Below are 25,404 nucleotides of genomic sequence, written 5' to 3' on the forward strand. Positions count from 1 at the left end.
TCTGGACTTTTGGGACTCTTTCTCTTTTTTTTGTTTGATGGATCTTGTATCTTCTTAGTTGTGAAATTTGAGAATAATATGCCTGCAGAGATTGAACTGTATATTTTTCTTTAGTATACAACTTTGTAGATATTTTTTACTAGTGCCTTTTTAAACATTAGTTATTTCCAGATATTAGATATTTCCCATCTCATCTTCAAAATCTCATTGTCCTCTTAAATTTTCCCTTTTAACAAAGAAAAAATTTTAAGCAAAATCAACCAACAAAGCAACTATAAGCAACAATGTAGGGGATATTCTTGGTTGCATATTCTTATATTGTGGCCAATTATCTTTTATATTCTATTTTTTTATTCTTTACTTCATATTCCATTTAGTTTTCACAGCAGTTATGCTTTATGCCATTAATTTGTGTTTTCTGCAATATCCAACAATGTCAATGCTTCTATATGGTGCTTTTCATTTATGAAAGCACAAAGTAGGTGCCTAAAAGATGCCTATTGACTGATAATTCCCAAGTTTTTCTGGCAGATCTTAATTTAAATTTCATTAAACATTTACTAATAATCACCTAATTCATGCAAGTTGTTATTTTGGGAAAATAAAGAAAACATGAATTGTCCTCCCAAGAGCCTATATTTTAGTTTACCCCTTGACATTTCTAGAAACATTTCTGTTTTACAAACTATGCTTAACTTTTGATCCAGCAGTGTCTCTACTGGGTCTATATTCCAAAGAGATCATAAAAAAGGGAAAAGCACCCACATGTGCAAAAATGTTTGTAGCAGCCCCTTTTCATAGTGGAAAGGAACCAGAAACTGAGTGGATGCCCATCAGTTGAAGAATGACTGAATAAGTCACAGTTTATGAATGTAGTGTAATGTTATTGTTTTATAAAAAATGATCAGCAGGATGATTACAGAAAGAGCTGGAGAGACTTACATGACTTGATGCTATGTGAAGTGAGTAGAACTAAGAACACTGTACACAGCAACAAGATTTTGCAATGATCAGTTCTTATGGACTCAGCTCTTTTCAACAATGAGATGATTCGGGCCAATTCCAATAGATTTGTGATGGAGAAAGACATCTGCACCCAGAGAGAGCACTGTAGGTACTAAATGTGGATCACAACATAGTATTTTCACTTTTTGTTGTTTGCTAGCTTTTTTCCTTCTCATCTCCCCCCACCCCTTTTGATTTGATTTTTCTTGTGCAGCAGCATGACAATTGTGAAAATAAGTACAGAAGAACTATACATGTTTACCATATACTGAATTGCTTGCTGTCCAGGGGAAGGAGGTGGGAGGAAGAAAGGGAGAAAAACTTGGAACACAGGATTTTTCAAGGGTGAATGTTGAAAACTATCTTGTCGTGTATTTTGAAAATTAAAAGCTCTTTTGTTTCTGGTTTTCTTATATCTCACAATTTTTGAATTGCATCAGAATTTTTATTCAATTTCAGATAACAAGAAGAAAAGTAAAATACTTTTAAAATTTTGTTTCTTTCTTGTATTTCAATAGTTTCTGAAAAGGGACTGGCTCTGAGCTCAGTCTCTACTCATCTCTATCTCCTTTAAGAAGTTGCTGACATTCTCTCAATTACAAAATTTCTAGCCATTAGGATCCTTGGGACTATGTAGGGCCTTTACATGAAGGATTTCCTCCTCTCACATGGAGTAGATCAATGACCATGACAATGAATTAGGCACCCTGGGGTATGGGATCTGTCTTTCACTTATCAGAGAGAATTTTGTCAAGAAATTATAGAAAAACTGAGCCAATCTCCGGCCAAAACTCAACTTTAGACAGCAGGAAGAACACCACAAACTTCTAATTATTCAGGCTAGTACTCAAAGCCTATATCATTAGATGTGGGGGAGAGGATTTTCAGACTTCTGAGATGAATCTGATTATATGGCACATGACAGAACAAGTGAGTACGTGTACATGCATGTGGGGGTGATGGTCTAAGGATGTATATACATGAGCAGACCATCTTGGGTCTTACTCTATATGGGTATTCAAGATGACCTTAATACTGCGCTTCTTTGTGATTAAAAGATAGACAGCTATTAACAGAGTTGGGAAAATGTAATACATCTATCTATATTTAATTGACTATACACAATATAAATGTTAAATCTAATGTTAACTTAGGCCAAACATGGATGCTGTGCTAGAATTGCTTTTAGGTTGGGATTATAGGAAACGGGATAATGATTTCAAAAATCTATGCTAACAATCACTGGAATCTGCTCACTCCATCTCACGCCAGATGTTCCCCCAATATGTGTTGCTCAAAATACCTTATTTGTTGTCTTACCCTGTTGGGAAAGGGGGTGCACTTTCCTGCTGGCCTGGGGCATCCACATGGCATACAGCAAAGTGCTGGGTGATCTCTTGCATGTCTTCAAAGTTAAAGAATGCATTAAAACAGGACTTATCTGCAAAAGAAAAAAAAAAAAAAAAAAGGGGGGGGGGGAAGAGGAGAAACCCAGAAGTAACAAACCATTCATTTCTACCCAATTTATTTTAAACCAGTTTTTGCACTCAATCTTCCTTGTACATGACGCTTCTTTTAAGTCTTAGCTATTTAAATCTCACAACTTCTTTCTGTTAAATCACTTAAATTCTCTTTTATTATTATCCCACTGTAGCAAAATATTTGGGAAGTTCCATGTCAGACATTTCAATAACTATTTTAAAAAAGTGATCAGTCCTAATTCTTTATAAATTAGATTCGGAAATAGCTCTTATGTACCACTGATGATAATACATAACATAGTGTCCTCCACAAAAATATATACTCTTATTAACTTGTGTGTATATGCTCCTTGATTTTATGAAGCCTTATATATTTTAAATTTTATGTGCCTTTTATACCTTCCTACTCCGTCCCTTGCTCCCCCTTTCTTAATCCATTTTATCTGGCTAATAAACAATGTGCTTGGCCAATAGACCAACTTACTTCTCCTTTTTGGTTTTATCCTCCTTTAAAGTACATAGAAATCCAACATTTACTCATCTAGTGTGGCTGCTTAGACTACTTCTTATCAGCAGGCTTCAAGAAAATTATAACACTCAAAAATGAAAACTTCAAACATAGGCCACACATGAAAAAAACCTGGATGAGTAACTATGGGCATACAGTACAAAGAACAAAGAAGGGAAAAAAGGCAATGTATGTGAACTACATGGTTTAATCAAGAATGGTCAAACTTGTTGCATATTGATTGCTAAGTCACTGGTGATTGGCTGGTGTAAAAGCGTTTTTTTTTTGCTTAAGATGCCGATAGTGAACTAAAATAGAACAGAAAGTTTACATTCTGAATTGTCAGTTCTGAAATATAAAAAAGAGGCAAGTCCAAGGGAAAAATAGAGCTCTATTCTTTTAGCAAGTTCACTGAATGTTATTAATTCCATCAACAGGTATGGTATTCCTCCAGATCCCTCTATTTTTGTCCACTTGCATTTTTGATTTCCTTCACAGGCCAATTGTACACTATTTCAAAGTCTGATTCTTTTTGAACAGCAAAATAACTGTTTGGACATGTATACATATATTGTATTTAATTTATACTTTAACATATTTAACATGTATTGGTCAACCTGCCATCTGGGGGAGGGGTTGGAGGGAAGGAGGAGAAAAGCTGGAACAAAAAGTTTTGCAATTGTCAATGCTGAAAAATTACCTATGCATATATCTTGTAAATAAAAGGCTATTAAAAACAACAACAACAAAAAATCCCAGGTGTGGTACTCCTCATACCCAGAGTACAAAAATCCAAATGTAATTCTATATACTTGCTCATTTCTCGGAAAGGTGAAAGAATATCTCCTCTAAGTCTTAAATCCGGAATGTAATCTGATTTAAAAACAAAACAAAACAGAAGAAATACCATAGGGTAAGGGGGCAAAGTATAAAAGTAAAATACATACGGTTTAGGCCAATGTCATGATAAGTAAGAATAACTGGTCTGTTCCCTTTTGGTGAGCCTCGCATGGTGACATGTACCACGCCATGAGCTGTTTCTATGTCGTGCTCCTGAAACAAGAGAAAGTAGTGTTTCACTACAGGCTGAAAAGTATACCCAGGATGTCAAAAGTCTCACAATTTTTGCTTCATTTTCACTTTTTCCCGAGCTGGGATGACATACTCCCTTGTACTACACATGTGTATATATGAAATGCTATGAGAAAACAGCTACTTTCCAATCTCATCTAATAAAATGGAAAAGAGGGTGAGAAGAGGAAGGGAGAGGAATGATCACATAGAGCAAAAAATCATGGTTATATGGGACTTATGAGAGATGCAAAAGGAGCAGGGATTATGGAAAAGGTGGTTAAGTGAGTTGGATGATGAATGAGGAAAGATACGACAATGTTGGTTAAGAGCAGTCATCTGTAGGATCATGGATTAGAATAGGCACATGAAGGAAGGAAAGAAAGCTGTTGGGCAAACCCAAGTTTCAAACTAGTGGGGTTTGGGCCAAATAGGAGAAAGTTAATAAGTAGAACAGATGATAGGATCCAAGCAGAGCCAAAGGGGAAGCTGAGGAGGAGAGCACAAGATGGAATCAGAGGCTGCTGCAACCAGTGTCAGGAGGGGGCAATTTTGAAACCAAAGGAATTCACAGGATCCTGGTTCAATGCAATCTGCTTCTAGGAACCCAAGATTCTGAGTTTTGGAAAAGAAAAACTGATCATATCTACCTATCCTTTCTGGTAATTATTCTAATACATCAATTTTACTAGTTTTAACATTCTTGTGTATGAGTAAGGAGGTACAGAGATCTAAGAAATGAAGGGAGATCAGAATCAAAATGCACTGCTGTCAGTCACATTTTTTTAGAGGGTTTTGTGTAACTTTTTTCATTTTGTTTTAGAGGAAGGTTCAATGTGGAAAAAGGGTTGTTGACTGAGAAGTGACTAATGTATTAAAACAAAATTTATCAATTAAAAAAATAACAACCCAATAGTAAGATCAAGCTACTTGAGTAACCTATTTAATAAAGAACCTTCTTTAAAATCTTTAATTTTTCTTTATATAGAACGTAGGAGGCAAAGTATTTCCCAAAGTTTAGTTCAACTGGGTTTCACCAAAAATCACATACCCGACAGGGCATAGATCTCGTTCACATTAAACTCAACATTTCTCAAATTGTTGCACTCTCCTATTAACACTGGTTTGGGGAGTGGGGACAACACAGAGAATCTAAGAGCACCAAGACAGCTGAAGAACAACAAAGGGGTTTTCAGTGGTAGGGAGGGATAGTGATTAAATACAAAAAGACATCTGTATATGGAGAAGTAACTTCAGTAGAAAGATGCTAAAGAGGGAGTATATAGGAACTCCAAGAACAGACAGGTTGGAAGTAACCAAGAATTTTGAAATTAAAAAAAAGCAGGGGGAACTGAGAAAATGATCAACTTTGTCATTCTCTGATGATCTGGGTAAATCTCATAATTTCAATACAGCTTCTTATAAATTTTTCTAAGAGTGACATGAAATCCTTTATAATGCCTGGAAACAAAGAGAGATAATAACCATGCACAGGAAGAGTGAAAACACTGGGGTTTTATTCATTAGTTCAGTACTTCTGAGGCTTGCCCTGAGGCTCAGGAGAGTAGGCCATTGGGAACTGTGCTTAAATCCTATCAGGCACTTACCAGGCCATCTAATTGCCTCCTGCCTGCTGAGCCTTTAGAACCTTTTCCTTCACTAGGGGGAGATGAGGAAACATTTGACGTTTTGGCAAGTCGATCTGATTGTGAAGAACTAGGCTCAGAAGTCATCTGGAGTGAAATGCTATCTCAATGATCTTGATCGTGGATCTGAATTAGTGGTCAGGTCACTGTCGGAGCAATATTACTACTTTTTTTTTTTTTTTTAAATAATCAACTGCTCTCTGTTCTGGAGGAGGTGGTCTCTCCAGTCACCACCTCTCCCGGGCATTCTAGAACACAGGATGACTGCACAATGTGACCATTGCACAATTACCAAGAAGGCAGGGAGAAGATCTTCCTTTCTGCCATGTGTTTAACTGGTCTCTCCATTGTTAAAGCTGGGCATGATTACATGTTCTTTTAAGACTTCTACCTGTGGCACCCCAAAGTTCCTCCCAAACACACTTCTGTTATCAGCTGACTGTCCAATGAAGGGCAGACAACCAACATCTATCTGGTTGTCTTGTCATCATCTAAACGGAACAACCAAAAGTCTTCGATTTTCTTACCCAACTTTGCTATCATATTAGAAAGATCACAATTTTATTTATTTTTCTAAAATTTATATATTTTTTCTGTTCCCAACTAAGTCTTAAGATTTTAAAGCTTCTGAGCAAGCCATCTTTAGGTTAATTTGCTCATTAATCAATAAACATTCATTAAATGTTTTTCCTCAGACCACTGTACTAGATGACAGTCCCTGTCCTCAAGGAGCTTACATTTTAGTAGAGCCAATGAAACACATCTAATTTTTAAATTTTTATTTTACCACTCCCGAATCATTACTCTATTGAACACTGACTGGAATCTGGAAGTCTTTTTATTTTTTTGTTATGCAAGGGTTTCTGCTATAATATGACAATTTGACCAATGCAAAAATCATCTTCCCTGTTTGAGTATGCTATTCATTTTATTCTTTAAAGTTCTGAAGCAAAATAAATAAATAAATAAATAAAGTTTTGGAGTGATTTTCCAGATCTAGCCTCAAGTCTAATCTTCTTGGTTTTGACTTATCCATTGTCTAAGTTCTTGCATTGTTTTGTTCCAGCTTAATCCTTTTAACCTGAATCAATGTTCTCCCAAACTCCTTCAATGAATTCCCCATTTCTAATAGATCTCCCACATCATCTTCCAAATATATACTGTGTTTACAATCATTTCTCACTTCACATATACCCAAAACACTCTTCACTTTCTTCTTCTCCTCACATAACTTTAACCTAATTATGAAGGAGATAAGGGTGACTTCTCAACTTAGTCCAAAAATAATTCAACCAAAATTAGTAAAAGAATAAAGGACAATAAAAAGAATTTTTGTGAGGTCACTTTGACTCCGTTAGAATATAAAAAGTGTAAGGGAAATTCCCTAAAAAGTTTCTATCTAACTTCTATCTAGGATCAACTCTCTCCTAAGATTTCAACTATTAAAATTTTATCATGATTACAAATTTAGAGCTAGAAGGGGCATCAGATGCCATACAGTCCAACCCATTCATTATATAAATGAGGCTACTGAGATTGAAACAGGTTAAATAACCTACTATATTCATAAGGATAATATCGTAAAATTTGAACTCAAGTTTTTCTTCACTTCAAATCTAACTTTATCCACTATTCCATACTGCCATCAACTTCTCATTTTGTGGATGAAGAACTGGGGCCAAAAGAAATGACTTACTCAAGATCACACAGCCATTATTAAGTCCAGAGGCATGCATGACCATAAGATACACCTTAAATGATTAAAAAAATTCAGAACTGTGTCTTAATCTAAATTTGCATTTTTATACCAAAGTTTAAAAGTTCATTTAAAAATTAAGTTCTATTTTCTTTAATTTGTTGAATAAATGAGTATTCAATAAATTTTGCCATTAAAAAAATTTCTCGTTGCAAACCCTAATGAGAAAGCTGCAGTACATGTTCATGAATAAGGGATACAGGCAAGATCTGAATTCAAGTTCTTGACCTCTAAATTTAGCATTCCTTCCACTGTATTAGGAATTCCATTTGAAACAGCTGCCTTATGATAAATTCAATGGCTTAAGAGATGGGTGGCTACTTCTAGATAGAGTTAAGATGGCAGCTGAAACAGCCAAATAGCAAGGAATGATGGTAACTTCCATAAAGAACAGGTGGCACTGCCCTTACAGAGAGCAGCTTAGATTCGATTAGCACTATAAGTGAAGACATAAGACTCCATAAAGGGCAAAATCAATTTTTACAGATTGGCAGGGAATAAGCTTTCCATTAACTGAATAGGTCATTGAAAAAAGATCAAGGACATTGGAAGTAATGGAACAAGAACTTTAATCAGCCCATTCTATCTATATTGTCAAGAATTTTAACCCACTCATCCTTTTCATTATCATAGAGTTAGAATAACTTCAGAGATTATCTTGATGAGCATATTTAAGACAAACTCAAATAAGACAATCTCTATAAGAACCTGGAGCATTTGCCCTAGACTAGGCCCCTCCCTAACTGCCCTTACTTCTCAACTTTTCAAAGCATCTTGCTTAATCATACATGATTTCACCTGTGTGCTATGGTTGTGATGTCTCCTGAGTTTTCCACATTGTGAACTACTCTCTCTTTGTACAGGAGTACTTCATTTATCTGATATTTCTTCAGAAGGACTTCCAGAAGCTGAAGCCCTTGAGACCCAGAGAAATAAATGTAGCGATACATATTTGGGAAGCCACAGGAAAGGAAGGATCATATTCAAATACTTCAATCAAAAAAATCACCTAAAATTTTCAACTCTCATCAGTTAACAAAATTTTGTAAAAACTAGGAATTAAAGACATAACTTTGCTAAGCCACTTAGGGTGGAGGCACATGTGGTCTAGTTTTACAGGCTTACCAGAATTTGTCTCCTAATGTGCTAGGATTTGAGCTGCAGACCATAATTTATCTAGTATGTTACTTGGCCTCTCAATAAACAAGAAATTACTCCATATTTTGTCATGCTCAAATTCCTCTGGGAATAAATATCAGATACAGACCATGCTGTAATGTCCAGTGCATTATTGCTATTTTCTTCTGTCATTCCGCAAATGGAGCGGGTGTTGGTTTGAAGCATTGTAAAGAGGTGAGAGCAGTTAGTTGCTTCGATAACTAGATCAACAACCCTGGAATCAGGAAGACCTTAATTTAAATTAGCCTCAGAAACTGTGTGACCATGAGTAAGTCACTTGACCTGTCTGCCTCAATTACCTCATCTGTAAAATAATCAAAAGAAGAAAATGGCAAACCTACAGTAACTTTGCTAAGAAAACATCAAATGGGTTGGAGATGACTGAAATCACTCAAGTCACATACAACCTGATCATAAATATTTACTACCAAGAGCCTTTCAGCCAGATACATTTTATATTCTTTGGAAGAGATGCTGTTTTTCTTCCCTTCCAGAGCATACAATCTAGGAAAAACCTATAATCACTTTAATAACTATCTGCTTGCCCACATCTCTGATGCAAAAAGACAATCAATGGTGACAGTATTCAAGGGAAAAATAGAATAAATCAGGTCTCAATCAATCTTACAGTAGGTGTGGAAATAATAAGCTTTAACAGTCATGGAATGAACACTGATGATTTTAGATCTTCTGGGAAGCAAATTCCTTTTTTCTTGCATCCACTTTTAAGAATATCACCTCCATCCACTGCTCTTTTTACCAAGATTCAAATGATAACATCTATTCACTTCAAAAAAATCATTAAGATTAATTCATTCAGGTAAATCAAAGAACCAAGAGACAGGGCTATTTTAATTAAATCTTACAATTACATGGCAGAAACAAAGGGGGATGGGGGGGGGAGAAGAAGTATACTACACTACACTACACACACACACACACTTGCAAAAAAAAAAAAAAATTTAGAACTGATATTTCCAATTGGGTTGAATCTCAGTCAGTTTTCTGAGGATTTTACTAAAGTAGGTTCTTGGGGTGAAGGAGAGTAGGTAAGAAGGGGTTTCTCAGCACAGCTCTGGAAGGATGCCTGGATTAAATGATTCAAGCTTCTTTCTTACAAACATAGTTCTTGGGACTCTACCAACTCAAAAGCAAAGTGACACATTTTTGTCCTTTGTTTGCAACACTGAGTACAGATTGAATGCTTATATCTCCCTCAGGAATATCAAAGAAGTGGGAAAAATATCCTTCAGTTAGATTTTAGAGGCATTCTTTAGAAAAGTTAAAGCTGATCATTCACTGATAACCCCATTTCTAGGTTTCCTTAAGGCATCTCCCAAAGTTTTCAACTAAGAACCACATATGAATTCTAGTGGAATATCAAAAGAGAAAAACCTTTTCATAAATGATAAGCATAAAGGCTTGATGAATATTGAGTATAAAAATAAAGGGCCCATAAAGAGAGCACTATGGTCATGGCTTTAAAAAATACAATCACAAAAATTGCATGTTAATTCTATATAGCCAGTGACAAATGTGCATGCCAACGCTTTAATTTTTTACTGCATCAGAACTGGGCCAAGAACCCATGGCCAGTGGTGTTCAGAACACAGTATTATCAAAGAATATTAAGATATTTTTACAAATATTTTTCCTGCAATTCAATTTAAACAATTGTTGCATGCTTTTATTTCTAAAATTCAACTTTATAAAAACATTCATGCTTCCCAATATGTTATCCACATTCTATGTAGAACAAATGTTTTTGGAGAAAACTTTTCTAGATTCTTTTTCTGATTTCACAAGGCTCATCATTATGAAGTTTAATGTGATCCTTTTCCCAGGAAATGACATCTCTACTTAACTTAGCAAACCAACAAATCCATTTCTATAAGCTCATTCCAGTGCCTAAAACCACTATCAATAACTAAATCTGAATAATGCCTTTACCTAAATAACTAATTATTCAATTTCTGGTATCTGGGTCAGCAAGATTTCATCTATAGGAAACGTTTTGCCCACATCAGAGAGCTGGAGACTCTGTGGGCCAGAGGTGAATTTTAAAGCAGAAGTGGACAGTTTCCCATTCCTTAAGCTACTGGATTAGTCTTGGTATTCAGCAATCCAATGCTGGAATAATACAAGAGCACACCTTTATGGACCATCTGTCCTCTTCACCATTCTACTATGATGTGAGAAAGCACAGCATTATATATAATAGTATGAATCTGGATAGAATGTGGATCAAAATGTGACAAAAGTGTGCTTTGCCAATGGGATTAGTTCTTTCTCCTAATATTAGAATGATAAACAGATCTGACTATATTCAATACTAAAAAAAGCAGTCTTGAAAATAACTACTTGTGCTGAGGGCTGGCAGCAGGGGAGTGGGTTTCTCAGAACGCTCTGTAACCACGAAGACTCAGAAATGGCTAATAAGTTCCTGCTTGCTACTCATGCTTTCCATATGGCCAGCTTTCAAAACTGCTGTCAGGGCATCCCACCAATACAAGTGGTCCCATAATGGATATATTACCCATTACTTTTTAACTTGTTCTTCCATAGGGATTAGAATATCCACAGAGTAGGAAGTAGAACAAGGATTCGGGAATCTTCTACTGTGTGCCAGGCATGTCCTAAGTGCTTTACAAATCTTACAACAAATTTTAGGTGGTATAAAAGCAGGATTGTTAATTGATACCTAAAATAAATTTTAAGCTGGTAATGGTCATATACAAAAAGCATAGAACACTGTATAGGGAAAAAAAAAGGCGGGGGGGAGGAGTAAGGGATATATTTCCAATTTCTAAATAACAAGCAAGGAAAGTATTTGCATTTAACATTTAATGCATTTAACATTTTGAATTTTTACTAAAAAGGTTTTGTTATCAAAAAGTAACACCCCCCCCTCCTGTTTCCATGCAATGAAGGAAAACTTTATAGTTGAGAACTGTCTGATTATAAATGACTCAGGTAATATATAATATTATCATTTCAGGAAAGGAGATGTTAATCACAGAGAAAGAAATCAACACAGGCATCTAAAACAGAGAGAATACCTGGCAGGCAAATCCTTTAATAAGACAGTCAATTAAATAAATCTTGATTTTTTGAAAAAGGAAAGTTAGAGCCAAGAGTAACTATGCAAAAAATTCCCTTATATTGGACACCACCATAAAAGATGATGTTCTTCAAAGATCCTGTACACAGCCCTCTTGGTGCTTGTACAGTCCTTACCTGACAGTCAAAGTCCTGGAAGTTTCGTGTACCATTCTGTCAACAGAAGGCAGAAAACACAGTCAGTTTCCCCAGAGGCTTCCCCAAATGTGCAACAAAATCAGTTTCACATTGAAAGCACAGCAAGTATAGCCCCTCGGTTGCCACAAGTCCCACAGTTCTCAGCAAAAGGCTTGAGATACATGGGTTAGTCAAGGATACAAAGAACTGGATCTGGGAGGCAAGACTTATCTTAAGTACTTCATAATCAGAATAACTAGTAAAAGAACCTAGTTTTTCCCAGCAAGGTAAACTTGCAAATTGCCTAGAATATAGGCTTTAAAAGTTTGTGAAATGAAGGCAAAATAGCTGCCATCTGTACTAAAGTACAGTATATCTGCAACATGACAGGCAACAGCAGAGACTAGATGGAGACCTGCCCTGAGGAAAAAAGAACAGCAATAGAAAGAGTGAAGAGAAGGAACAGATGTCCAAAGTCTGGTGAATACCAGTTACAGATGTGATGTGGAAGGGGAGCTGAAGAAGGAAAGAAGGTATGTGTGGACTACAAGTGAGTGAATTCATTTTTGAGAAAGAATACAAGGAATGTACAATTACAGGAGGAGAAAGGAGAAGGATAAAACAAAGTTTCAGCTACTGGCATAGAATCTATTGATTCTCTACAAGTGGCAAGAGGAAAAAAGGGATAGATTCATGAATTGTTTAAAGGGTGAGCCACAAGACAGCAAAGTTGCAGAAATGTCAATCATAAAACTCCTGGGAGTTTCGTTTGGGAGGCAAGAGTATAAGAATATAATAGGAGTGTAGTAAGAACAATGATGTCATTTTTGAAGAAATACTTAGGAAGAAGAGTAAGTTAACTTGATTTTGAGCCCCTTTTGTCTTGGGACAGTATGAGGTAGGGGAGAGTGGGATGTCAGTACATACAAACATGCTACTCACCTGTAACTTAGCTATCATATCAGATCTAGGGCACTGAGGGCAAACAACTTGACAACAGCCAAATAACTAGTATCTTCTATGTGTCATGGGGCAGATCTTAAACCCAGTTCTTCCTGATTCCACGGCCAGATCTCTATCCCCTGCTACAATGCTTCATTGTGAATCAATAAGACTGCAAAACACTTTGCAATCTATCTGTAAACCCGAGTTTTCTTTAGTGGGGTAACACTCTACCAGTTAGAGAGGAGGCCTCCCCATTTGCCTGAAGAAGGTATGGAATAGTGGGACAGCTAGGTGGTGCAGTGGATAGAGCACCAGCCCTGAATTCAGGAGGACATTAGTTCAAATCTGGTCGCAGACACTTAACCCCAGCCTCAGAGGGGAAGAAAAAAAAAAAAAGAGAGAAGGTATGGAATAATTGAGTTCCAAGAAGCTTTTCTGTTAGAGAAAATCTAGAAATCTGGCCAAATGGACATAACCATTTTCAGATGGACACGGGAAAGTTTTCTCCAAATCAATTTTCTTCCCTTTAGTTGATTTTACTACTGGCCAGGTGACAGCAAAAACACAAGACAAAAGTTATTACCCTTGTAAAATCATAAAGAGAAGCAATTTATTCTTTTCAGAATGGTAAAATAATTTCATGTTTTTGGAAAAGTAGTTATGACTAAACAACCCTAATTTCTCCAAAGGTGATAAAATTATATTAGATTCTCAGTAATGAGGAGACTTCACAGATGTCTACCAGGGAATAAGGTACTGCCAATTCTGAGGTATAATCCCTTGGTATAAGACCTAATCTACACAATTGCTGACACCATAAAAGGCATGGAAGGAAAACTAAGGGGATATCCCACAGCCATCATTTCGTAGCACACTACCAGAAGGATACCAGAAAAGGAAAAAGAGAGTAGTAAGCTTTTCGTGACAGTCATTCATCTTAGAAGGAACAGGAGAACAAACATGAGGAAAGAACTTACTGTGTTTGACTGTCAGTAACATTTTGGACCTTAAGCAGAAGGAAGCACCTTCACCTATATATACAACAATGGATGGGTATTGGAATAATTTTATTTAAAAGATTATCCAATAAAAAATGAAGCAAGCTAAATTTAAAAGCTAAGTAATTTTAATTGATGAGAATACTTTTTTTAAGGGCTTCATGTATTTTAGCATTAAGATGAAACTATCTTTTTCAAGAAGTGAAGCTTATCAATATAGAGCAGGGACAAAGCAAGTATTTAATACTACTATATGGTATTTTAAAACCTTTCAATTTTTTAAAGAAAAGCTTTACAAAACAGTTCAAAACAGATTTGATGAGGGTTTTCAGAGATTCTACAAATTGTTTAGAAAGAGCAGAAAACAATCACTTGAACCACCTAGAGTCAGTCCAGAAACACTTAGAATGATTCAAATTCTCAGTTTCTGGGCTTTCCCTTTGCTGCCATTACTTACCATTTCAGTTCCATTGTGGACTCAATTCGAGAATTAACTTGTTTACTGGTTCTTAGTTCTCCATCCATTCTCAAGTTCAGTTAGTACTTTCTCCTGCCTTTATATTAGGGGACTTCCATATATATGCTGATGTTTCCTTCAAAACCCTAACTTTCCAATTCTTCAACTTCAGTCCTATGATCTAACTTTTCAAGTCCATTTCACACACAGGAATGACAGGCCACAAATACCATTTCCCATGAGTGTTCCATAACCAAAAAAACCCAATAATCCTTTATTCAGCCAAAATCTTTTATTTCTTGCTTCCAAACCCTGCCTTAACCCACACATGTATACTCTGATCCCTTTACCTTCTGTATTTCTTAATCTTGACTTCCCAATACTCCTCCAGCTTCAGCTAAAATGAACTGGAAGAATTTACATATTCAAATTGCCTGGGTCCACTAACCAAGACAAGGAAATCTTTTTACTCTTTCCTAATTGATTCTCTATCTTTTTGTCTAGAAAGATGAACTTTTTCTTTTCATCATCCCATATCATACTCTTTAGTCAGCTGAACACACTTCATACTTTAAGGGAAAATAGTTCCTTTGCCCAGAGCTTCTGAATTTCCCTTTCTCTACATCTTTAGTTCCCCTATCATCCTTATCCACTCCTGCTCTTTTTACTCTAGCTTTTGACACAATTAATTCTATCTCTATATCTATCTACCCTTAATCTTACTATCTCCTCTAGTCTTTTATAGATTGTCTTCATAATTATGTCTTTCCGATTTAATTTGCATCACCTTCTATCTACTGGTTCCTTCCATGCTGTCCAAACACGTTCGAGTTTCCCTGATCCTAAAATATTCCTTACTAGACCTGTATTAGCCAGCCAAAAAGATGGCTCTCAAGAGACATCCTCAAGATATCATCCTACAGCTTCCTCCTTTTCACAGCAAAATACCTAGAAAAAGCAAACTAACTTGCTGTTTATGATTCCTCTCTTCTCAGTTCTCTTTACACTCTGATTACTGACCATATCAACTGAAAAGACTTTCTCCAAAAGTTACTAACAATCTCTTAGCTGACAAATCTAATGGGTACTTCTCAATTCTCATCCGAGTATTGGTCCAATTAACCTTGGTATTCATACTTCAACATTGCCCTCTGCCTCTCAATTTGGAGGGCAGAGCCATGAATTTCAAAACTTTCATTTAGGGAAGGGGTCCCCATGCCCCACTGGGCTGTACTCCTTTTGGATTTTTCTACCCTGTCCCCAGAAGTCTTATCAGTTGAGAAGCCTCATCATCCTGCTAAATCAATCAGCCTTGGGACTCATACTTCACCTCAGTGCCTTTTGCCCCCTGATTGAAGGGTGGAAATACAACCTCTAAAAACTTCCACTTAAGAAGGGGTCTTGGCAATTTTCAGATGACGAAATTAAAACTATTTCCACTCATATGAAAGAGTGTTCCAAATCACTATTGATCAGAGAAATGCAAATTAAGACAACTCTGAGGTATCATTACACACCTGTCAGATTGGCTAAGATGACAGGAACAAATAACGATGAATGTTGGAGGGGCTGTGGGAAAACTGGGACACTGATACATTGTTAGTGGAGTTGTGAAAGAATCCAACCATTCTGGAGAGCAATCTGGAATTATGCCCCAGAAGTTATCAAAATGTGCATACCCTTTGACCCAGAAGTGCTTACTACTAGGCTTATATCCCAAGGAAATACTAAAGAAGGGAAAGGGACCTGTAAGTGCCAAAATGTTTGTGGCAGCCCTTTTCATAGTGGCTAGAAACTGGAAAATGAATGGATATCCATCAATTGGAGAATGGTTGGGTAAATTATGGTATATGAATGTTATGGAATATTATTGTTCTGTAAGAAATGATCAACAGGAGGAAGACAGAGAGGAGCTAATCCAATTCCAATTGATCAATGATGGACAAAATCAGCTACATCCAGAAAAGGAACACTGGGAAATGAGTGTAAACTGTGAGCATTGTTTTTTTGTTTTGTTTTGTTTTTCTTCCCAGATTATTTTTACCTTGTGAATACAATCCTGCCTTTGCAACAACAACAACAACAACAACAACAAAATTCGGTTCTGCACATATATATTGTAGCTAGGATATACTATAAGATATTTAATATGTATGGGAATGCCTGCTATCTAGGGGAGGGGGTGGAGGGAAGGAGGGGAAAAACTCGGAACAGAAGGGAGTACAAGGGATAATGTTGTTTAAAAAAAAAAAATTACCTATGCATATGTACTGTCAAAGAAAATGTTATAATTATAAAAATTAATAAAAAACAAAATTAAAAAAAATTTCTTCATCTATAAGATGGAGATAAAAAAAAAAAAAGGGGTCTTGGGTAGCCATAATCTTATTTCCTACCCAGTTGCAATCCATTTGGACTCCTCTGAGTTCTCCACCATGTGCCTTGTCCTCTTCCCCATATCACCCACCTCCTAGTTTTTCAGCTCTTTCATATTACTTTTCCCATTAGATTATAGGCTCCTTGAAGGCAGGAAATGTTTCCCCTTTTTTTTATCTATGTCCACAACCTAGCATATAATGGGTATTTGATACATGTTTATTAAAAGACTGCCTTCTCTGCAACATTTAATACTGTTGCGTAGCCTCTCTTCCCATGGGTTTCATGACATTACTTTCTCTGGTATTCTTCCTGTCAGACAGCTTGCTCCTCCCTCCAGCTCCTTGGCCGAATCCTCACCACATCCCATTTGATAACCTTTCCAGTTCCCCACTAGCAGCCCCTCTCCCAGAGAAACCTTCTTCCCAACTTCCCTATATTGATAAGAACAACTATCCTTCCAGGAACCTGGGTTTAGAAGTTAGCATTATTCTTGATTCCTAACTCTCTTCCTTCAAATTCATTAAGTTGCCAAAGCTGATCCATCTTACTCATAAAATTCAGCTATTTGGTCTCCTGATCAAATATCTTGAGATCTCAACTCTCCAATCCATCTGCCACAAAGCTACCAAAATTCTAAAACATAGATCTGACCGTCTCTCATAACCCTATTAAACCATTTCCTATTATGTGTAGGCTTGATATAGACTTAGCTCTTCCCACATTTTGTGGTCCAGTAAACCCCTCAAAAGCCTGATTAAGTGCCTCCTACTACAAGCAGACTTTCCTAACTCCCTAGTATCCATTTTCCTTATTTTGGGTTTATTTTGCATATACTTATTTAGTAAATTTTTGCATGTCTACCTGTTATCTCCTATGAGAGAATGTAAACTATTTGAGGGTAGGGGCTATTTTATTTTTTGTCTTTATATTTCCAGTACTAGAACATAGTAGAGATGCTTTAAAGTTGCTTGATTTCAAATATTTTAAGTCATGAGGTAGGATGCTTGTTTTTCCAATACATTGGGAAAACAGACCCAATTAGTACAGATTGTTTTTTAAGTTTAATTTAAGTTCTTGCATATAAATACTCCAGTTTCCCGAGTCTCAAAAATTTGAGGGATCCAAGTTGAATTAAAAAAAATCTTTTAAAAGATTAAAAGAATCTCTTATCTAAACCCAATCTCTACTCTGGAACCCTAGATTTTTTTCTGTAGTGAAGAAGGCCAATAACTCCTGATAAGTTTTATAAGTCTATTTTCAGGTATAAGAATTCTCCCTCTTTTTGACAACATGGTCACAAAGGTTTTTGTGAAGAATGAGCCTCTTTACTAAGCCTAAAGGGAAACGAAAGTGACAGATTTACTATTAGAAATCTATGATGTCTGTTGTCAGTCTTACTGCAGTGTATAGACAAATGTCCTTTAAAATCACAGTGTATCTATACACTTCAACAACAATACTGTATGAGGATATATTCTGATGGAAGTGGAAATCTTCAACATAAAGAAGATCCAACTCACTTCCAGTTGATCAATGATGGACAGAAATAACTATACCCAGAGAAGGAACACTGGGAAGCGAATATAAACTGTTAGCACTACTGTCTATCTACCCAGGTTACTTATACCTTCGGAAGCTAATAATTAATGTGCAACAAGAAAATGGTATTTACACACATATATTGTATCTAGGTTATATTTACATGTGTTACACATGTAAAATGTATGGGATTACCTGCCATGGGGGGGAGGGAGTGGAGGGAGGGAGGGGATAATTTGGAAAAATGAATAAAAAAAAAAAAAAAAAAAAAAAACACAGTGTATGAAGTGTTCTTTGGCTGAATAAGGAGGAGAACAAGGATCCATCTTTTACAAAAATGTTATCTCATAACAGGTCAATGGGTATGAACAAGCAACTCTCAAAGGAAGTATACAAGGTATCAATAGCCAAATTTAAAAAAAAATGCTGCTATCATGAATAAATGCAAAAATTAATGAAAAGAGGCACATTAAAAGTATTACTAGTGAAGCTGAGCATTTATTCAGCTATCTTGGAAAGCAACTGGATACTATCCTCAGAAAGTAACTAAACTCAGAAAGTATACATTGACCCAACAATACCTCCACTAGGCCTCTACCTCAAAGCACTGAAAAAAGAAAAGGACCTATATGCAGACTATTTAAAGCAATTCTTTTTTTGTAAGGCCAAAAAAAATGGAAACAAAGGGAGTGCCCATTAATTGGCAAAAGACTGCATATTGTGATATAAGCATGTAATTAGATACAATTTGTGCTATAAGAAATTAAGATCCAGCAAATTTTAAAGACTTAACTCTGACTATGACCAAACACCATTCTAAAAGGTTCAAGTGACATTCTAACTACTCATATCCTGACAGAGAGGTAGTGGTGCAAAGGCAGGGTGCAAATCAAGACAAACTTTTTGGGCATGGCTAATGAAAGGATTCTTGTTTTGTTTGATTATGCATATTTGTTAGAAGGGTTTTACTTTTCTTTTAAGTTGTTGGGTAAGAAAAGTAAGAGTTTTTACTGGGGAAAAGAAGAAATAAAATGTAAGGAAAAAGAGGTTAAAAAAAGTAGTTACAAAAAAGAAAGCTATCCAAAATGTAACAGCTGATTCAGAGGATGAGGTTCCTATTTTAATTCTGGGGAGACTGGAAAGAAACAGAAATAGATTCTTCTTGCTCTCCCAATATTAGCTTTAATGACACATTTCTTTAGAAGTGCTACAGCTTTCATGGGTGCATATGTTTTTGCCAGTGGTCTTTCCAGGAGTAGTCTGATTTAGTATATAGTTTTGATGGAATTTAGTGTCAGAGAATCTAATCTAATCTAATTGGATTAGTTCCCCACTCCACTATTTGGAAAAGTATGTCTTTACTTTCTGGATTCATTAAAAATAAAGCAACTATTTCTTATTTGGTAAATTTTTGGAGTCCTTGTTTCTATGGGCATTGTTTTCATGAATATCCATTTTTGGTAAGTGGTCTTTTAGAGACAGCAGTCAAAGGTTTCAAGAATATCTTTCTCTAGCAAGCACTTCATTGAGAGTGTGGGAGAAAAGGGTTTATCTATTAGTTGTGAACACCTAACTTGCTCCTTCTGTTCATTCTGAAAATAAAGCATTTGTTAATCAGCAAGGTTGTTGCTAGAGTAGGACAACAACTAAATTTTGGGCTTTGAGAAATCCTTTATATACAAAATCTCATTTGATCCTCAAAACAACTCTATGATGGAAGGCACCATGAATTATAGCTATCATCCCCATTTTAGAGATGGAGAAACTGGGGCTAAGAGAACTTGACTTACTATGTCACATGGCTAATATCTGAGACAAGATCTGAACCTCATGAGTTGTTGATTTCAAATACAAAATTGTCCATGACATTAGGAAGAAAAATCAAAATTACAAAAGGCAAAAAATAAGAACAATTGTGGAGGGAGAAAAGCAACTGGATGAATGAAAAATAAGTTAACAACGATGGCTATATCTGAAAACATCAATGAAGGAAAAAGCAAGCCAAAGAGAAAGGACTATGTGCCAGGTGGCAAAGGGAAAGGCTCAAGAAAAATCCAGGAAGATAAATTTTCTTTCAATAACTGGTTTGGAGAATAGGTAAAAGCCAATGAATGATTTAACAGTAAAATCGGGTAAATGAAGTTTAAGTATTCCAAGGAAGAAACAGAGAAATGATATTAAAATACTGAAAATTTTAAAGACTAATATTTCTAGGTAGCAAGAAATATAACGTGGTTCTCCCATTTTGGAAAACTACTGTAAAGATCTATATATATATGAAGTTAAACTGCAAATAAAGAATAAATCTAATGACAAAGAAAAAAAGAGAAATAAAGTGATTTTATGAAACTAATTTTCATGGGAAGAGGTTCTGGCAAGCATTCTTGAAGATACAAGTGCTAATAATGGAGTATTTTTCAAACTGTTAGTACACTTCAAGTGTTCCATGAACAAATTAGTTTAGGATATTTTGGATGGATACAGGAAAGGGTGCTTGGCTTGAATAAAGAGTTAGCATTAATGTACCATTATTATGCTGGGAATTAGGGTCATGATAAGTAATTCTCAATATCTAAAATTAAAGGTTTCAGGAACAAGATTAACACTATACAACATACTGTTTGAAAGGATAAAATATAGAATGAACTTATAGAAATAGAAACAATAACTTTAATAAAAAGAAAGGGAGAAGAAAGATAAACTAAGATATATTTACAATCACATACTGTGATTTTGAAATTTGATATTTAAATAGAAATCTATTAACAGTGGTTATGAAAGGAGACCAAAAATACAAAATTCTATGCAGGTGTATGTATATATATGCAGAGATTTAAAAATTCCCACTCCCAGAAAATTTTAATCTTAAGTGGCCTTTGTACAGATTATTTAACAAAAGAGCTGCAATACAAACCTACTGCCAATGCACTGAAAAGACTTCAATTCAAATAACCTACTTTCAATCAATTGACATTTATTAAGTACCTACAGGGTGCCTGGCACTGTGCTAAATGCTGGGATACAAAAAGAGGCAATAGAACTTATTCTCAAGGAGGGAAATAACACACAATATGTACAGAGCAAACTATATACCGAATAAATAGCTTAACAGAAGGAAGACACAAGGAATTAAGATATGGGGTGGGTGGGTAGGTAAGGAATGCAGAATGACCCCTAGGTTTAGAACCTAAGCGGCTGGGAGGATGTTTCTCTTCATAATGATAGGGAAGGCAGAAGCTGGGGAGTATTTAAGGAGAAAAGAATTTATTTAGTTTTGGATCTATTGGAGATATCTGAAAGGCAGCTGGAGATGTAAAATCAGAGATCAGCAAAGAATTTAGGGCAATATAAGTAGATTTGGAAATCAGTATAGTGAGAATAATTAAATTTGTAGGAATTCTGATGAGATCACGAAGTGAAGTACTTGGGAGAAGATAATGTGTTATGTGTTAAAATCCTAAAAAGTTTTACAAAATTAATAATACATGGTTCATACCCAAGCAAAGTGAAATGTACTACATACAAAGTAATAGCAATGTTCTGGGATGACCAGCTGTAAATGATTTTGGTATTTTCAGTAGTACAAACATCCACAACTAGGATTTATGATGAAAAATCTTTTCCATACCTAGAGAAGGAACTGATTGTGCCAGAATACAGACTGAAGTATTTTTTCTTTTTTAATTTAATTTTTCTTGAGGGTTTTTATTTTCATTAGGTTGAGAGATTATGTTTTCTTTCATAACTTGACTTTTGTGGAAATGTTCTGCATAATTTGCATGTAGTTTCTTAATTGTGGATGGGGATAAAAAAGAGAACTCAAAATTTTAAAAAGAAATGTTTATTTTGAATGTAACTGGGGGAAACAATATTAAATAAATCAAATGAAACACGTTCCATATGCTCCTCTATAAGACACGCTATTAAGCTTGTTGCTCTTGTTCAAACTACATGGACCACAGCATTCTAGTCCCCTTTTATCTGTTACCACTTAAGACTGTCCGAGCTCATGTTCATTATTTCCATGACACAATCTCTCCATTTCTATCTCTACTATCACCTATTCCTTTTGTTTTCAGTCATATCTTTTCCAATGATTCCTGTTTTCTGATTATTTAAATATTAATTATTATCTAATCATTAATTATTATTTAAGCTTCAGCTTCAACAATGACCTGTATGATTACATAATAATGAATTTTATAAAAAAGCTTCTTAGGACTTATCACAAGAGAAAAATGTTGGGTATGTTTGTATTTTGCTTTTTATTTGCCTTAACAAAAATGTCATGGAAACCCTAGAACAAGGGTCTCCAATCTTTATTGGAAGTGGTCTGATGATGGCAAATCTGATTGGAAGTGACTGTCTCCATCTTAGGGGCTGAACACAACTGCCTTCACCTTCTCCTCCCTCTGCACTGGAGGAGCTACAAACACTCATCACTAAGCTCTCCTTCTGCCTGGATTAGTTTTTTCATCTGACCATCACAATGCCCACAAAAAGGAGTTTATCTGGTTGTAGGCTTTGGGAAGCTTCAGCAAAGCTTATTTTAAAGTGATTCAACCAAGGTATTGCTGAATCATTATTTCCTTCCTTATCACTTTCAATCATTTTCTCTCATCATTTTCTAAGTTTTTCAAAGGCTGATTCCAGACCTCTTGATTTTTCTATTTTCCCCATCCCTTTTATTTATGAGAACATTTAATAAAGGATGGTCAGTAGAAATGAAAGAAAGAGACAAACAAATGAACCACTTTTGTTTCAGAAGTGCTCTTTCAGTGAGGCATTCTGATGTGGCAGTGACTTTGGGCTATGAAATCAATCAATCAAAATTCATTTATTAAGTGTCTACTAGGGTGCTGGCCCTATATGCTAAGCCCTGGGGACACACAAAAAAAGAGGCAAAAGCAGTGCCCTCAAGGAGCTTTCACTCTAATGAGGGAGACAACATACAAATATACAGGATAAATAGCTTACCAGAGGGAAGGCACTGGAATTAGGAAGGGTTGAGGGAAGCTTTCAGAAGGCAGAATTTTAGATGGGACAATAAGGAAGTCAGAGGGGAAGGAGGACATTCCAGGCATGGAACAGCTAGAGAATATGACCAGAGGAGCCTCTTGTTTGTGGACTCCCAGTTAAATAAGGCAATGGGATATAACAGAAAGAATAATGGATTAGGAATAGAAACAAATTAATTCTCATTCCAATCCACCATTTATTAGACCTAAAACAAGAGAAAATTTGGCTCAGCTCAGCTCAGCTTAGCTTATAGGGTTATTGTGATAAGCAGTAGAGTATTACAGAAATTTAAGGTAGTCTTGTAATATCTTTAGGTTGCTCCTCTCACACCACTAATTAATACACATTTTTAGTGTTGTAGCTTTGTTTTGAGCACAGGCACACAAACATAACAAGATGACAGTTTTCCATAATCTTAAGCATCTGACATATTATAGGCTTACTGAAATTAAATAGACAAAAGAAAACAAACTAGCGTGAAACTGAAAGGCTATATTCCAAGTAGTTTCATAGTCATCCCAGGACAACTTCTCCAAAGTTCTAAGCGGTATGAAGGGAAGCTTCCTGATTTACGCAGCACATCCTTCCTTAAGAATTAGTCCTTAAAAGGAAGTCAAATTTAATAGAAAAACATATGGCAGCAAAATAGGCTGGAATGACAGTTTCTTTCACCTGAAACATTAAACTACCAACACAGATAACTCAGCAGCAGCAGAAATGTCCAAATAACTCTCAGAAGCAGACAGCTTTCAGAATTTCAGAATGAGTAGGAATCTTAGAGATCCTCAAACACTAAGAGGCCCTATGGTAATAAGCAATATATAAATAACAAATCTAGAGACCTCTTTCCTTTCCCCTTCAAATCTAGGACTCTTTTCCTTCAGTTTCTTGGCAAGAGTCTGAGATGATATTTTCTATCAAATTTACAAAAAAAGGAATATAGTGATTGGAGACATTGTGATGGGACATTTTCCTTTAAAGATGCTACCATTTTGGTCTATCCAAAAGCCTTCCCATATGTACTTACATGGAGTCACGTTGGACCAGGAGAGTCTAGTGGGGCAGCTCAGAGAAAGGGAAGTTGTTGAGAGAGGGTAGAAAAGGGGTTGAAAGTTAGGTACCTGCCTTCTAAGGAAGAAATGACATCAGACCAGGCAAAACTATCAGGGTGGAGCCTTGCAACACCAGGATGAAACAACAGAAATATCTCTACTTGCCCTCTCAGTGAGTCTGCTTTTTGCCTGTCTTTATATCCTTAGCACAAGTAAACACTTAACAAAAGGTTGTGGACAAACTGATCAAATCCTGACTTCCCAGGTCAGCTAATTCCTAATTCCTATTACTGTTTTGGTACCATTCCTCTTCAGAAGCCCTTTACAACTTCAGGATCAAGAAAGAATCCCTTCTAATGCTTACTCCTCAATCCTGAAGAATCCTGGATACATATCAAGTGAAAGAAATCTTCCTTTTTCCAAACTCCAGCAAACCTGGCCTGGATGCCTGATGATAGCTTAAGAGACCTCAAAGTCTTCTGCCAAGTATCAATCAGTACGAAAAAAACACAAGACCAATGGGAATTTTCTTAACACTGATGAGACTGGTTATTAATTTCCAGGGCTAGAGCTGATTACGTTAATAAGCTATGTTTCCCTCCACCCCACTGTGGTATGCCTCTTGTGAAAGCACTTTACAGCAACAAAATTATGTCCCTTAAAGAAATTTTTTGAGATGGTATGAGAGGAAGCAGCAAAAAGAAAAAAAATTGCGGTACAAGGTATACACTTTTATGGGGAGAGAAATTTGATGAATGAAAAAGGATTCAAAGGTGAAATAAGATTTAAAGGGATGAGATTTGGGAGAATAGGCTTAATGGGAAAATGGTGGAGCATAGAACAGATGCTAGTTTTAGGACCAACATCAGGTCCCTTCCTTCAGGGAACCAAGGATTATAATTGTCAGAGAAATACTTATCCAAAATTGTTTAAGAAGGTTATCCACTTCCCTCCCAGACCTTTTCCTCCCCTACTTCTTTGTGCCCTCTGTACTGGTCTGGGGAGGGAATAGACTACAGATTTTCTACCAAAAAGTGTTTTCAGAAGAGTCTGAGGAATTCACTTGTACCACAGAGCAAATACCTGAGAAAGCCTAATACTCCCAGGGAATTATGATTTTGACAGAGAACAG

General features: G+C 36.0%; 1 protein-coding gene across 8 annotated transcripts in view; it reads right to left on the bottom strand.

Annotated features, from left to right (window-relative positions):
• Positions 1 to 25,404, bottom strand: part of NDRG3 (NDRG family member 3) — a 68,024-nt gene that overhangs the window by 21,109 nt on the left and 21,511 nt on the right. For 3 of the 8 annotated variants that reach the window (XM_074292593.1, XM_074292588.1, XM_074292589.1), the window contains exons 3-5: positions 11,884 to 11,919; positions 3,942 to 4,047; positions 2,326 to 2,446 (exon numbers count right to left, since the gene is read on the bottom strand). In XM_074292593.1, coding sequence (XP_074148694.1) covers positions 2,326 to 2,446; positions 3,942 to 4,047; positions 11,884 to 11,919 — 263 coding nt within the window. Of the gene's footprint in view, positions 1 to 2,325; positions 2,447 to 3,941; positions 4,048 to 5,672; positions 5,975 to 11,883; positions 11,920 to 25,404 lie in introns of those variants that run through there. The other 5 variants (XM_074292590.1, XM_074292587.1, XM_074292594.1 and 2 more) reach the window with 3 other exon arrangements.

The sequence above is a fragment of the Sminthopsis crassicaudata genome, chromosome 2, assembly GCF_048593235.1.
Source record: "Sminthopsis crassicaudata isolate SCR6 chromosome 2, ASM4859323v1, whole genome shotgun sequence".
In the NCBI taxonomy this organism is placed as follows: Eukaryota; Metazoa; Chordata; class Mammalia; order Dasyuromorphia; family Dasyuridae; genus Sminthopsis; species Sminthopsis crassicaudata.